Source organism: Colletotrichum karsti (genome assembly GCF_011947395.1).
Source record: "Colletotrichum karsti strain CkLH20 chromosome Unknown Scaffold43, whole genome shotgun sequence".
Classification (NCBI taxonomy): domain Eukaryota; kingdom Fungi; phylum Ascomycota; class Sordariomycetes; order Glomerellales; family Glomerellaceae; genus Colletotrichum; species Colletotrichum karsti.
The window spans coordinates 430,757-446,322 of record NW_024065943.1 but is presented as its reverse complement, the minus strand read 5'-3'; the positions used below and the strand labels follow the sequence as shown (position 1 = coordinate 446,322).

Genomic DNA, 15,566 nt, shown 5'->3' with positions numbered 1-15,566 from the left:
ATGGCCGCTCCAACTGCCGCCAACATGATGAACTACTCTCCAAAGAGATTGATCGTATGCTGCGACGGCACATGGATGAATTCGTAAGTCCGATAACTCACAACAGGCCGCTTTGGACAGCGTGACTAACAGAGACCAGGGAGACCGGATACACCAAGGGAACTCTCTTGGAGCCCAGAGGCAAACTCCAGATTCCGTCAAACGTGACCCGCATCTCGAGATGTTTTCGCCGAAAGTGCAGCGATGGTCGAGTGCAGGTCATTGAGTACGAGTCCGGCGTCGGCACGGGCTCCAACACCCTCGACGCCCTCACCGGCGGCGCCTTCGGCCTCGGCCTGTCCGAACGGGTCCGCCAGGTCTACAACTTCCTCTGCGCCAACTACTGCGACGGCGACGAGATAATACTCATCGGCTTCTCGCGCGGCGCGTACACCGTCCGTTCCGTGGCTGGCATGATCGCCGACCTGGGTCTCCTGACTCGTGAGGGCGTGGAGCACTTCTATCCCATCTTCAAGGACATGGAGAACTGGATGAACGACCGTTACCGCGACGAATTTCCTAGTATGCCGTTCGACAACAAGCCCAAGGGAGAGGACGCTGCTGAAAAGTACAGGGCGAGGCTGGAAGAGGTGAGTTATTCGGTGTAGTTTGACTCATGTTGCGGACGCTGACATTCGTAGCGCGGCATGACCCGTGTTCGCCAGGAAGATGGAAAGGGAGATCTGATCAAGGTCAAGGCTGTTGGTGAGTACCCCTGAGGACGTCGCAACGATCGATAGCTGACCCAAAACAGCCGTCTGGGACACCGTCGGTAGCCTTGGTATCCCCCAGATTGCCTGGCTGAACAAGCTCGGTATTTACGCATCCAACAAGGAGTACAGATTCTGGGATACCAGCCTGTCAGACCGCATCGAGCATGCCTTCCAAGCTCTTGCACTCGATGAGACTCGATACTCCTTCCAACCCGCTGTATGGCAACGTTTGGAAGCAAACAGATCCACGGATCTCCGACAAGTTTGGTTCCCTGGAAACCACGGCAACTGTGGCGGTGGTTGGAATGATCAAGGCATGGCCAACATTACTCTCGCATGTACGTTCAAGCCTTATACGTCTCACATGGGTAAACGCTAATCTAGTCAGGGATGATGGACCAACTCGCGTCAATCGGAGTCGAGTTTAACCCACGCGCACTCGAACGCTGCGTGAGTCAATCAAATTCCTTCTACCAGGCGCAGCAGAAGAAGAACAAGAAGATGAAGTGGGCTACCGAACCAATCTTCACCCAGAACCACCCGCTTCGGCCTTGGGGTCTAGGTGCCATCCAGAAGACGTCTAGCCTCGTATACTCCTTGGCCGGAAAGATCACTCGTTCTCCTGGTCTGTACAAGGGGGTCAACCCCAAGACGGAGGCCAGAGATGGCCCTTTCCTCAAAGATACCAACGAACGTATTCACTCGTCAGTCCGTGTCCGTCTGGCTTGCCAGGGTCTCGGCCTGAACGACAAGGCAACATGGGAAAACCCAGCCCTCAAGAAACATTGGGAGCTCGTCCGCACCATGACTAAGTACCCCGATCCTGTCCCGCACCACCCTCACTGGGAGCCCGAAGACGACAACGCCATGTTCGTGGAGCATCCGAGCAACTCTGAGACCGGCCGCTGGGTTTGGAAGTACTGCGGTACTCACAAGCACACTCCAGAATGCAAGATCATGGTTGAAGAACCGCTTGGACCGTACGAACGACATTTGCTAAAGCTGACTGGTGGTAACCCGTGCGTGTACCACTGGGCTCATGAGAACGCTTCGTGAGGGTATGTGGTAGATGTGTTTTAGAAAGTTTGTGTGTTTCGGCAGCATGGAGCGTTCAGATACCAGTTCATCCTAATTAGCATCGTTTGGAGTTTAGTATGGCATTGGTTTGAAGGAGTTACTGCATAGACTTAGAGAATAGATTTCAACTCGGCAACGTCAAATCTGGCCTGTTCCCAGGGTGTGGTGCAGAAACGTGGCTTGTTTGCAATTTTGATGCATCTGGCTATATAAACAGACTTTTGCTCTCAGTATGAAAGACTCCTGATAACCAATCTTTGCCTTCGGTCTTTTGGCAACTAGTCTGTCTCACTCTCATTGAGTTCACCTGATGGTTCTAAGCAGTCGATGATCATACCTTTCTGGGCTGTCACAATGGGTTTGGTTGGTCATAAGATTCGTAGCATCTTCGTGTGACTTAGACGATGCATCTTTGTTGTCTAGCTCTATTTTTTGGTTATTATTGTGGGAAGTGTCGCGTATTCGTGCTTTGATGAGCCTTGGACATGACCCGTCCCCGTCGCCGGCTCCATCGCTGATGGTTGAAGTTGTGCCTAGATATGACAAGACCCATCCATTACAGAGAGCACCCGATGAACGGAGAAGAGATGTGGTAAGTTGACCTTTCCCGAGCTGACGTCCCTGGCTCGAACGAAATTGATTGCGCGGAAAAACCTTGATGTTAAAGATTTGCCGTCTGAGATACAAGTCTGACTGCTTTTCGAATCTCATCGTAAGCAGACGTAGTCATGGGTGGAGTATCTCAGGCGGACGAAGGAGTGTTTATTCATGTCAGGCCCGGTGCCGGGTACCCGGTTGGTGTTGATGGTGGATTCTCGTGCATTCTGTGAGTAATCCAGGGGCTGTGAGGCGTAGATTAAGTTGATGAATGGGATGGTTGTTCCTGTGCCGCGTTCAAAATACTTCGAGCCACCACCCGGGGATTCTGTGGAGCGGTTGCTCCATCCAAGGGGTCCAACTGGTTTCCAGGGTTTTGTACGGTTGCCTGGACAGAAAGCTTGTCGTGGTTCCTGCAGGAACCCGTTGATACTGCTGAGCTTAAATTGAGTTCAAGGGGTCCCACCGGGAGAGTTTGTCTGAAGTATTCCCGGCATTCGAGAGGATTCTTTTTTGCTCGAGAGACGAGTAGTTTGTTGTGCTTGTACCATAATCCCGTGGTCGATGTTCTTCTCTAAGTCGTTGAGGATTTTGAGATGCTCGGCTTCCAGAATGAGTAGTTAGGACAAGTTCTAGCAGTTGCCATCATGATTTCGAGACGCTAGATGTGAGCTCGTTCGTTCTACGCATCCATTCTCCCCGGGTTCCTCTCGACTAAAGTTCAGTTTTTTCCGCCAACAATACCGATGCCCATACATACGCCATCGCTTCTGACGATAGGCTCCAATGCGCACAAGACAAGACCCGGACGACCTAGAGACTTCCAGCAGCTGAGTTTGCTATCTCCGACCTTCCAGAAGATGCCAGTGCTTGCTCGTCTGGTGCAAAATATGCAATATCGCGAGATCCGTCTCACACGGGTTCTCACTCAAAGAGTATATAAAGAGCTCCCTTTCCCCCCGGGAATCCTTCTTCTTTTTCTCTTCACTCTTCACTCTTCGCCCTTCCCTCCCATCCAAAGCCTCCTCAGGCACTCGACTTCGAGGTAAGTTTCCCCCCCTTTTCCTTTGTTATGATCTTCTCCCCTATCTGATTCTCATCTACGACCACCATCGCTCCCCCTCACCTCCTCACCTCCTCACCTCTCCTCTCCTTTCCTTTGTCATGATCTTCTTCACATATTTCCTATCTTATTCTCATCTACGGCCACCATCGCTCCCCCTCATCTCCTCCACCTCCTCCCCTCTCCCGGACCTCGACTCGGCCGCCCTCGCCACCACCTCGACGCTCTCGCCCTCTCCCCGCCGTCCCCGCCGTCCCCGCCGCTCTCACCGTCTGCCGGTCCTCACCGGTCTCGCCCTCTCCTCGCCGTCCCCGCCGTCCCCGCCGTCCCCGCCGTCCCCGCCCTCTCTTCGCCGTCCTCGGCTCCTCAACGCCCAGCAGGGCATTCACATACAAGGTAAGTGCACTCCTTCCCCTCTACCCTTCCCTCCTCTCTACTCCGATACCTTCTCCTCCTCCAAACTGGTCCGTCACACCCAGTTTTCCGCGATGGCCCCGGTGAGCCTTATCACTACTTCTCGGGCAACGAAGCCGGACTCCTAACCTCCACGCGGTGTTGCCTGGTTACTTCCTCTCCAAGTGGACAGGATGCTAAGTCCAAGTGGGCTGGAGACGCACTTCTTCTTCTTCCTTTTTTTTTTTATCTTGGTTGACAAGTGTCTTTCGAGGTCGTGTTTCTAGTTTTTATTGCTTTGTGTTCTCATTGTTGTATATTCCTGTTCCTGTCTTGTAAGTATCACTCCTATGCCGTCAAGTGATGACAGCATCTTGCAGTTCACCTTCTTCCTTTGGTGTTAGTTGACATCCTGTGCTTCATCATTGTTGGTCATTGACAAGTGTTTTTGATCAATTATGTTTCCATTCTTGCATGTTTCGACGTTGTACATATCACACCACTCACACAGTCAAGCGACGTTGACATTTTCTTTCTCATTTCCCTTGATATTAGTTGACACTTCACATTCAAGCTTGTTGGTCTTTGACAAGTGTTCTTGACCAATCACATTTCATGTTTTCATTTCTGCATATTTCTACGTTTTGTTTGAAGTCCAAACGAATCTGAAACGAAGGTATTTTCGGCCTTTGACCTGGTTGATAAGTCTTCTTCCGAGATCATGACGTCAAGTGACTTGGAGCACTCTTCTGCTGTTCATCTTGTCCTCGGCCTGTTTTGCTGTTGGTCATCACATACGTTCCTTACCAGATTCATCATTCTACCTTGCTATTAATGTGTGACTCTCACACCCCTTACCTTCCATATTTTGAATTCAACATTTCATGACCCGTTCCATGCTGTGGTGTTAGTTGATATCTGCGAGCTCACGATAGTCACCCGCAATTATTCCACCCTACTATCTCGCTCACATCAACTTGCCGTTGAACTTGTTATTTCCCCTCACACCTACCTGAGCCCTGATCCTGCCTTTTAATGCCAGTGTTATGACCTTACATCATTGCCCCCTTTGCCCATTGTCATATCAAATCACCTCAAGTTCATCCGTGTCACTCTTCAACTCTCCTTCGTCCCTCCATGATTTGCCGCATCTTCCGATTAGTGCCCAATCACTTTCCCCCGCGAGAAGTCTCATAGCTATCGTGCAAGATTTCTTCCCTCCCCAAGTTATCGCCCATCTTCCAACCCCCCATGCCCCTCGTGAGAAGTCTTTGAGGTGAGATCCCTGATTCCTCCCTGCATCCCCCTCCCAACCTCACTCTAGATGCGTTCTTGCCTCACATATCACCACCAGGTCGGCCATCCTCCCTATTCTCTGACATCGCTGGCCCCCCAAACAAGCCAAACCCCCTCACCCGTCCTACCCTCCCCTTCCTCGGAACCTTGGAAGGGTCACTTGCGTAGGACAAAGGTCAAGTAAGTCTACTTACACAGGGGAGATAACTAGCGAGATAATCTGAGTAGAGAGGTAAAAATCGTGAAAGCGATTCGCGTGTGATAACAATCACGTAGAGATGTCTTTGGTTCAGTAATCGATAGTTAAGATCCCATCTCCATGAGTCGAAGTCGTTGAAGTGGTCATGGCTATTGTGAAATGTTGTGAGTCAAAGAGGGGGAGGAAAATCTCAGTTTTATAGCCCAAAACAGTCGCGGTGCGGCCCATGTGCCAAGGTCCGCGCACCGCCACTTCGTAGTCCGAGGCAACCCGCCGCAAGCACCAGTTCGCTCACCGAGGGGGATTCAGGCTCTGAGGGGACGGAACTGCAAGTGCACGCCACTGTCGCGAAGGGCATCAGAACCTAGCGGCACGACGGGGCACTGGGACGAGGACCTCACACGGGCACATCACTGGCACAAGGCATGAAGGCAGTGGAGTGAGGAGCAGTACACATGGAGGGAACTCAACAATCAGGCTAGACACAAGGGCTTCACATTATATCATGACAACACCCAAGGCATTCACAGCTTGAAGAACGAGTCACATCTCCAAAGTAGTCTCGGGACCTATCTATCTATCTAGTGACTCAGAGGTCATGAGTTGGTGTGATGAGTGAGTAGTGTTGATGGCGAGGAAAGCAGCCTAATCCGAGGATCAGGCCAAATACATATACTACCTATTTCACTGCATTTTTAACCTCTGCAAAGTGCACATTTGGCCTGGCGGAAAGGTTCGCAAAGCGCCAAATGAGGCCGCCGCCGCCGCCCTGGGTTTGCCTACCCGGCTGCCTGCATGCGATAGCGCTGCGCTGCGCCTCGCAAGGCAGCCCGCTGTAGCAGCCACCCACCTTCCTCGACCGCCTCACTTTGGCGCGGGAAGCTGCAGCTCCAAAGTGCCGTGCAGCAGTAGTCGGGTTTTTTGAGCCTCAAGCGACGGCTTGATTCGTGAAGGTCTGTTTCTTTTTTCCACTTTGCCGGCATGTAGTCTATGGTGGTGGGAAGTCGAGGCCGTCACCGAAGCGGGGCCCGGGCGGTGCGGCCCAGGCGACCCGGGCGGGTTCCGCGGGATCGATGATCCGAGGCAGCCACCCGTCCTACCGTGTCAAACGACATCAGGCACTGTGCGCAGCCATATTCTGACCGCGTACTATGAACGAAAGCCATCTCAGCTCATCACAATGGCCTCCCTCGCAACCGCCCTCGAGGCGCTATCGGCACACTCCCCGGCTCAGTGGTGCCAGATATTCTTCGGCCTGTCATCCGCCGCCGTACTGGCGATCCAGGCAATTCCCAAGGCTGCTCAGCATGCCATCCTCGACTACGGTGCTCGCTCGCCCGCCGGGGCCGACGGCGAGATGAAGGGAGGCGGACGCAAGGCTGCGAACCGGTTCGACGAGTTTGTCAAAGCGGTCGCCTCCGTGGGACAGATCCCGCACGCCTGGTTCATGCACTTCTACGTGGCATCGATCGTCGGCTCGGCGTTCTGGGCGTTCGAGTACGTCCGAGACGGACCGGCTTACAGATTCATCGCGTCTCGGCAGGCGCAGTCGGGAGGCCCTGCGATGAGCCTCGAGCAGACGGTGCTCGTATGGACACTCATGCTGCTCCAAGGATCGAGGAGGCTCTATGAGTGCCTTTTCGTCATGAAGCCGGGGTCTTCCAGAATGTGGTTTGTTCATTGGCTGCTTGGCCTAGGGTTCTACATCTGTATGAGTGTATCGGTTTGGGTTGATGGATCAGGCACGTCTTTCCATCCGATACTTTTCCAGCTCCTACTGACTTCCTCAGCTTCCCTCATATCAACATCCGGACCCAAATTTGGCAGCCTCCTGACGCCTACCTCAGTCATTGGAATCGCCATGTACCTCTATGGCTGGACGAACCAGCATTGGTGCCACAAGCACTTGGCCGGCCTGAAGAAGTATTCGCTCCCAGATCAAGGCCTATTTCGTTACCTTGTCTGCCCCCATTACACCTGCGAGTGCGTGCTGTACCTCGGTCTTGCCATACTAGCCGCACCAAGAGGGCAATGGATCAACCGCACGATTCTGTGCGCTTTCTGGTTCATCGTCGCAAATCTAGGCACCACCGCCGACGGAACGAAACAGTGGTACGCGCAAAAGTTCGGTGCTGAGAAGGTAGCTGGGAGATGGAGAATGATCCCATTCATCTTCTAGACTCACTCGAGCCAGTATCACTTCTTTCCGAACAAGCCAAACTTGGCTCCGAGTTTCGATACTTGCATTACATCGCGGTACGTGAGGCTCGTTCTGGTCGCACGGACGTTTCGGCCGTCGACGAAAGCGTCCTTGGATCGCAAAAGGTCCCAATTCACGATGGTCTCGGAGGACAACTCGACATCCTCATCGGTATCGGCAATGCCGTGAAGGTAATCGGTGTAGAGGCTGTCGGTGGTGATGAGAAGGCTTCTGGGTTCTTGCAGAATGCGCCATACAGGCTCCGGATCCAGCGCTCCGCCCTCTTTGGTTTGATAGAGATTCAGACACAAGCTCGCTCCCAAGCTGACAGTGCACACGACTGGATGATAGGCAGCCCCGTCCTGTAATCACTATGAGACTTGTGCCCCTTCACGAAAGCACTTACCATGTACTTAACTTATGCGGCATAATTCCGACCCCGGGAGGATATTCGTTTATGAGCACGTGATTCGGCCGTTGGTGAGGACTTTCGGCGAATAGGTGAGACGAATCAGCACCGGCAGTTCGAGGCAAGGAAAGAATTCGCGAGATCACAGGCTCTTGCAGCCACTGTGGCAAAGGGGAATCGATCAGCTTGTTCTGGACAAGATCGGACGGCCATGTTTGGAGACGTCGATGAGTCAGTTGCTTCCAGCGGGGTTTCGGCGCATCAGCTATCTGTTGGGCAAGCAGTTAGCAGTGAAGTAAAAGAGAGGTTTCCGAAGGAGGGGCGGGATGGGCGTGCTACTTAGCACCACTCATCGAGCGCTTCTCGGATTCCGCTATCGCCGCCATCGCTTTGTAACAGGAATTCAGCAACGATAACAGCTGCGATACCCGTGAGGGGTACTAAGTAGATGCGACCACGCTTCTCCGGAGGTATCCGTACCTTTTGCAAAATAGCTTGCTCTTCTTCCTCGGATATGAAGTCTGCGATGTAGAACGCCGAGGATGGAAGTTGTGTGATCCTGGCGTCGTCCAGGGAGGCGGGTAGCTTCGCAGCTCCGAAAGTCATTTTTCCGGACTTTGCCAACGGCACTTTGCTCGACGATTGGTACGCGGTCGGTACTGTAATGATTTGGTGCTTCGCGCAACCTTATGTAGCGCGATGTCGAGTAAGGTGGGTGGTGAAGTCGGGAAGGCCAGGCACCATGAAGTTTGTCGGTGGGAGGGGCAGGGTCGAGGATGTAAGCTACAAGCTCTAGAGGGTGGGTAGGCAAACAGCGGCAGCCAAGCGTCAAACGGTCCAACGATTCTGTGATAAGCTGGGAGGATCCAGGATGAGGATGAGAAAAGTTGGGTGGAGAAGCAAGGACGGGAGCTGAAGGCAGAATGTGAAAGTGCAGGGAGGCGAGATGAGGACGTGGCATGGAATGCGTCAAGCGGAAGCCGATGGTCGCGAAGGTTTGAGCGCGTGAGCTCACCACCTCACCTCACCTCACTCGATTCGAGAAGTCGACTAGGTAAAAGGAGGCGAGAACGGACGCTGGTGACTGCAGGCACTAGGCCGAAGCGGGAGGCGGCAGGAGGATTAGTCACAAAGGTAAACACGGTCACGGGCAGGTGGGGCTGACGGTAAAGGTGGCCGTTCCCAGTTCCCAGAGCTCCGTTTTCGATGCGGTTCGTGATTCGTTCTTTCAATTCGAGATGCGACGACGGGGAACGCTGGCGGAGGGGGAAAAGAGGAGGAAGAGGAGCCTGCTGCGACTCTGGAGGAGGTTGGGATTGGCCAGGGTGGATCCACCTCAGATAAATCGAATGTACGGTACAGAGTACGTATCTTTTGCGTTGCAGCACCGGAGGTACGTACCCGGCCTGGAGGCTTGCAGGCTTGGGGGTCGGGTGTTGTGTGTGTTTTCCAAACCAAGAAAATCGAATTTGCAGGGCAGGCCGCGACAACAGGACAACAGCCGGGCGAAAGTCTTGCTCGAATGGTCGGGCCTTGTTTTGAATTGAATCCAAGGGAAATTTCGCGGGCTGACGTGCCAGGGTCAGGTGGCCTGCCGCGTCTTGCTAAGGCACGAAAACTGCAGCAAACGAGGAGTTTTAGTACCTCGTGCATCTGCAGTCAGAGACGAAAGGCAGGCAGAGGCAGGCCAGGCAGAGAGAGGCAGGCTCGAGGCAAGCACACGGCACGCTATCTCTCATCATCATATCTTTCTGAAGCAAGGTGGTGCCGGGGCTTCTCCAAGGTTGTGTCTTGTTCGAATTACTAGTGCGGTTTTGAAGGTACTTCAAGATTGACCAAAAGATGGCTGTGAATAAAAGTATCCCCCAGCCGAGTATGTGCCTAGTTTCGTCCTTGAAGTGCCCACCTCAGGCTGCCACTGCCACAGCCTCTGCATCTGCGTCTGCCAGTGCCACTCCATTGCACTACCTTACCTTACCGGGCGCGTTCTCAATCTTTCTCCTGCCTGACTGCTGCTCCTCCTCCTGCTACCGCTGCTGCTGCTGCTGGCCGCCCGTATTCCAAGCGTCCCCCGTCGGGTCCAATCAAAGTGGTGGCGATCAGACTTTTTGACTCTGAAGACAGTCGCGGCCCCATTTCCACCTTCAGCCAAACCGAACCAAGAGTCAAGCGTAACGAACTCAGCCTTTCTAGCATTTCCACCTTCGCCCGCGTCCCGTCGAACCACACGCATCATTATTCCGGCCAGGCGCTCCCTTTGTTTTTTTTTTCCTTTATCGTCTTCGAGATCCGGTTTTACTGCTCCTCCGACACCGACACCGTCACCGTCGTCCTCGCCTACCGCGCCCCCGTGACTGACCTGGCCACTTTCTCTTAGGGGGGGGACTGCTCTACCGACCGACGGGAGTAATCGTCCACTGACCGCGATTCAAATCAATCACCCAATTCAACCACGACCTCCTTCTTCTCACTCGTGGCCGACCTTTGGCCAGGATGGTGCTGGCCAGTTTTTCGACCTTCAGATAAATGATATGGATGCGCAGAATGCTGCCGGGTCCGACAAGCCGAAGCCCGTCGCTGCTGCGGAGAAGCGACCGGGCAATCACCAGCCTGACGAGTCCAAGGAGTCCACCAACAAACCGCCAAAGACTGCAGAAGAGTCCATCAAAGTACCACCAAACCTGCCAAAGGACATCAAGCCCAGCGTAACCGTCTCTCGTGCGCCGCCTGCCGCCGATGACGCTCCCGCCGAGAGAGACTCGGATGCCGAAACCATCGTCTTGCCGGGGAAGGACGGTCACTCGCCTTCCAAGGCTAGAAAGGTAAAGCACGAGGATCGCAGCGATGGAGAGATCCCAGTCCCCCGCAAGAACCGTGATACCAGTGCCCCCGGAGACGGAGACAAGGACAAGTCCGCCAAACCTCCTCGCCTGCTGTCCGAAGGAGCTTCCTCGTTGGGAATGAAAAAGAAACGCCTTCACGATCAATCCGTTCGAACCAAGGATGGCTCCAGCGGCCTGAGTTCGGCCCCTGCATCTCCCCCGAGACGTCGAATCGGTGGACACTCCGATTCCGACACGGGCGCTGACCGTAGGAAATCTCCCAAGTTGCCCATCAAAGACCGAGCCAAATCCACCGACCGGACAATTCCCCACAAACGCAAAGCTCCCAAGGCAGACTCGGAGGACGAGGCCGAGAACCGAAAGGCTCGACGACAACGCATTTCAGATACTGGCATCGAAGTTCGACCGAATCGTGCTCCCAAGGAACACAAGCCGTCTTCGTCCAGGAGAGAAAACGAGGGCCACTCAGGATCTCGTACCAGATCCGTATCTCCCCACCACCCACGTGCCCACCGACGGAGCATTTCGACGCAACTTCCTGCAAACTCGTCTAATGGTCTGAGCCACAAGAAGAAGCGATTGCCTCCCCCGCTCCAGTCGACCGACTATCACTCGGATGAATCTTCTGCGAGCGGCAGCCCCCATCCCCGAAGCTCCAAGCTCCGAAATCTTTCGACACCCGCCACCGCCGAGTCAAACATGTCACCTGCTAAGATCGCGCCACACAAGAAACATCTCGATGCTCACGGTCAAACTTTCCTCGCGAGGGCCTGCGCCCGGGGCGAATACGATATCGCGAAGCAGCGACTCGGTGAGCGGCCTGAAGACCTCAACGTCGCCGACTACGCAGGAAACACGCCACTCCAGATCGCTGCAATTAATGGTTACGAAGATATCGTTAAGCTTCTCATCGACGCCGGCTGCAACCTGGACTGTGTGAATTATGACAAGGACACACCATTGCTGGACGCCGTCGATAACGGTCACTTGGGCGTCGTGAAGCTGTTGCTGAATGCAGGTGTGAACCCGCGGAAAGCTAATGTGAGCGGCGAGGAGCCCCTTGACCGTATTAGCGATGACCTGGAGAACGCCGCGGAGTTTCGTGCCGCACTCACCGAAGCAAAATCTCGGCAAGGCGAGCGGCGACGCACTTCGGAAGACCACCACTCTGTCGACCACCAAGACGGCCGTTCCTCGCTTGGACCGGACAGTCCGCGACGGTCGCCCGCGCCTTCATCCGCCAATGCAAGCGGTCGCCGAGCCGGAACTGTACGGGCTACGAAGACAAGCAACTACCTACTGTACATGTCCCTGGACGACAAGACCCTCCGGCAGGCTGCTGCAAGAGGCGATGAGGAAACGGTCACAAGGATTTTGCAGGTCAAAGATGGCTGCGACGATTCCGAAGCAATGGTTGCCGCAGCTCGAGGTGGACATGAAGTGGTCATCCAGCTGCTTTTGGCCCTGGGTGGCGCAAACCCAGATCCTGCGCCAGTTCCGAGTATGCCACCAGAGTTTGCGACACCTATGCTAGCCGCGATAGGCCAGGAGAATATCAAGGTGGTTAGGTTGCTCTTGGACCAGACAAACTTTGACCCGACTCGTCGGTTCAAAGGAGAGACATACCACGAAATCGCGCGACGTCGACAAGGAACGAACTGGAAAGATGAGGAACACATGCTCAAGGAAGCTTACGACGCGTACAGAAAGTCGCATCGTGACATATCCAAGACCAAGTCTCCGAACAGGCGCGAACGTGAAAGGGAACGTGAGCGAGAACGCGACCGCGACCAAGAACGAGAGGCCAAGCGACAGGGTCGTCATGAACTCAAAGAAGAAGCTCGGGCGCACAAACGAAACCTATCTAGCCCCTCTCGCGACCCTGAGAACCGGAAAAAGTCTGCCAGTCGAAATATCACCAGTCCAAAGGAAAAACGAAGGTCTGACTCTTTCCACGATGAAACTTCACCGAAGCGCGGCCCTGGTCGACCTAGGAAAGAGGACAGAGTACCTACCATTGCAGTGTCCGATCGAGAAGCGTCACCTGCACCATCACAGAAACAATCCGTTAAGGCTGCGAAGCGAGCCGAATCCGACGTTGCCATGTCATCTGAAGGGGAAGCTGTCAAACCGCGGAGGAAGTTGATCTCTAAGGGCGAACTTCGCGGCGAGAGGGAGAAGAACCGACGTGCTAGCATGGTGTCAACCACGTCTTCTCTCAAGGATCCATCGAGTCCACGTGACCCGAAGCACGATGATCATCCCGAGAAACCGAAAGGCGAGCCCTTGTCTGAGAAGTACCATGATCGGACGAAGGCCCTCAAGAGGGACGAATCCAGAGATCGTCTGTCGGTTTCGGGTGACCACTCGTCCAAGAGGCATCGTTCAAGCGTCACTCCGCCTCACTCGAGCACTGGAGAAAAGGAAGATGGCGAGGTTCCCACCAAGAGGAGGCGACTTGACGTTGACGGCAAGGAGCGACGGCCCAAGTCGACAGCATCGCCAGATGACCCGCACCGACTACCACGAGATGGACCACCACGGTCCAAGTCGAACCTCAGGGATCATGACGACAGCGAGCGCAGACCTACGAAAGCCAAACCAGATTCCGACGGTCATAGGAGGGAATCCGGCAAGTCGAGCAACAGTGACAAGTCAAGCATTCACGTCAAGTCAGAAGATGTCGATATCGAAATGCCGGATGCTTCTGATGTCAAGGACGTGGAGGATGAAATCCGTGTTAAAAAGGAGCGAGATGACGACAAGCAACGACGGCTGGAGGAGAAGGAGAGGCGCAAAGAGGAGAGGCGACAGGAGGAGCGAAAGCGACGTGAAGCTGAGGCTGAAGAGAATCGCAAGAAGGAGGAAGAACGGCGACAACGCGAGGCGGATGAGAAGAAGCGGGAGGCTGAGCAGAAGAAACGTGAAGCTGAGCAAAAAGAGCGCGAGGCCGAGGAGAAGCGGCTGAGAGAGGAGGAGGAGGCCAAACAGCGTGAAGAAGAGCGCAAACGAAAGGCTGAGCTCGAGAAGAAGCGTCAAGAAGAGGAAGAGCGGCAACGTCGTGAGGCCGAGGAGAAGAAGCGCCGCGAGGAAGAAGAGAAACGCCTTAGGGAGGCGGAGGAAAAGAAACGCCGCGAAGAAGAAGAACGCAAGAGGAAAGAGGAGGAAGCCCGAAAGCAACGCGAGGAGGAGGAAAGGCTGCGCAAGGAACAGCTCGAGCGTGAAGCCGCAGAGGAAGCCCGTCGCCTGAAGGAAGAGGAGGAGCGCAAAGAACGCGAGCGCAAGGAGCGTCTGCATCGCGAGGAGATGGAACGCAAGCGTGCCGCGAAAGAGGCTGAACAGCGCCGAATCCAACAGGAACAAGAGCGCTTACGTCTCGCAAAACTCCCCCCTCTCCTGCGTTGGCTCGACGGCTGTCCGAATCCGAAGAGCCCTGAGCTGGCGGCCAAATTCAAGCATATGCAAGGTGTGCGGTACGACACCATTCGTCCTCAGGCTTCCGGTACACCTGACGGCAGGGAGCAGTGGATTCTCAACACTCACGCTGCTTTGCTTCTCGGCGAAAAGGATCTCACCTTGTCAAGATGTGGGTGTCTTTGATTCTCCCTGAACTCATTAACATGCTAATGGACACACAGATACCGCCTGGGAGCATGTTCCTGTCTCTGACCTCGCCAAAAAGGTCCTCTGGAGACTCGAAGCGGACCGCTACGCATTGATCACCGAGACTCTCTACGAACTCGGTGCAGGTCTGCCAGCCTACTATGGCGAGGGCCAGGATCCTTTCAAAATGAACTACCGCCTGAAGGAAAAGCTTCGTGGGGAAGCGCGAGAGAAGTTCTTGAAGCTGGACATGTTCTTTGTGAAGGTAAGTCATATGCCTGTGGTGAAATACGCCAATAGCTGACCACATCAGGTATCGGACTTCATGTTCATCACCCCGAGCATTCCTCACCTGCGGAACCTCAAGATGAGCGTCGAATACCGTGAACTTCCAGAGAATGAGGGCCAACTTTACGGATGGAAAGTTCCCGAAAAATGGCGACAAGACCCCGACGCGGACCGATTTTATGGGTTTGCGCCGAGAAACAAGTACTACATCAACGGCGTTATGGTCGAGGAACAGAAACCCGGACTGTCTGCTACGAGCAGCACACCATTTCCTGAGAAGCGGGTTCCTCGAAAGGGCCTCCAGCAAATTTTCCCTGGCGATCCCGACTACCCTCGCCTGTGCAAAGAGCAAGGGCTCGAGCACCTCTTGAATGGCACCAAAAGCCCGGTGCTACCCAACGGCGGACATCTTTCGCCGAGGAGCCAGTCCAATGCTACGGAGACATCGGCCGAGCCCGTAAATGGCAATCATAACACTGCTCCCTTGCCCGCGCTCGTGCCCGCGACCGAGGCAAGACCTCTTCCAAACGGCGTTAACGGCATCGCGACTTCGGGATCCAGCTAGTAGCTGGTTCCTGCTTACGAATTAGAGTAACGGGCCACACTATTTAATAAACAAATGCAACATGCCCTGCAGCAACCCCCCCGGTGACGATTGAACCGTCCAAACTGCCGAAAGGAACCCTAGCCGGTACGGCAGTTCAAGGGGGACGCCGGGCTTCCTCCTCTTCGTGTCACGGACAACAAAATAAACGAGCATATGCCCTCGGCTACGATGAGCCGAGGTGATGTTGAAATATGATGGAATCGGTCCAGTCTGCCCCCGAGCAGACTGTTTACGAACGC

At 54.4% G+C, this 15,566-nt stretch overlaps 4 protein-coding genes across 4 annotated transcripts; all 4 read left to right on the top strand.

Moving 5' to 3' along the window:
- CkaCkLH20_10916 (uncharacterized protein) lies at window positions 1-1,808 on the top strand (the record flags this gene model as incomplete). Its single annotated transcript, XM_038893630.1, has 5 exons — window positions 1-83; window positions 140-629; window positions 681-744; window positions 794-1,090; window positions 1,141-1,808. 5 exons carry the CDS (start codon window positions 1-3, stop codon window positions 1,806-1,808), a joined length of 1,602 nt encoding a protein of 533 aa, XP_038741179.1.
- Window positions 1,809-3,590: 1,782 nt separating this feature from the next.
- Window positions 3,591-4,031, top strand: CkaCkLH20_10915 (uncharacterized protein; the record flags this gene model as incomplete). Its single annotated transcript, XM_038893629.1, has 1 exon — window positions 3,591-4,031. One exon carries the CDS (start codon window positions 3,591-3,593, stop codon window positions 4,029-4,031), a length of 441 nt encoding a protein of 146 aa, XP_038741178.1.
- Window positions 4,032-6,557: 2,526 nt separating this feature from the next.
- On the top strand, window positions 6,558-7,945 carry CkaCkLH20_10914 (3-oxo-5-alpha-steroid 4-dehydrogenase; the record flags this gene model as incomplete). The annotated part of the gene is made up of 3 exons (XM_038893628.1): window positions 6,558-7,086; window positions 7,168-7,517; window positions 7,568-7,945. The coding sequence occupies 3 exons, from the start codon at window positions 6,558-6,560 to the stop codon at window positions 7,943-7,945; spliced, it is 1,257 nt and encodes a 418-aa protein (XP_038741177.1).
- A 2,572-nt stretch (window positions 7,946-10,517) lies between these two features.
- On the top strand, window positions 10,518-15,285 carry CkaCkLH20_10913 (histone deacetylase complex subunit; the record flags this gene model as incomplete). The annotated part of the gene is made up of 3 exons (XM_038893627.1): window positions 10,518-14,415; window positions 14,468-14,697; window positions 14,746-15,285. The coding sequence occupies 3 exons, from the start codon at window positions 10,518-10,520 to the stop codon at window positions 15,283-15,285; spliced, it is 4,668 nt and encodes a 1,555-aa protein (XP_038741176.1).
- Window positions 15,286-15,566: the final 281 nt, after the last annotated feature.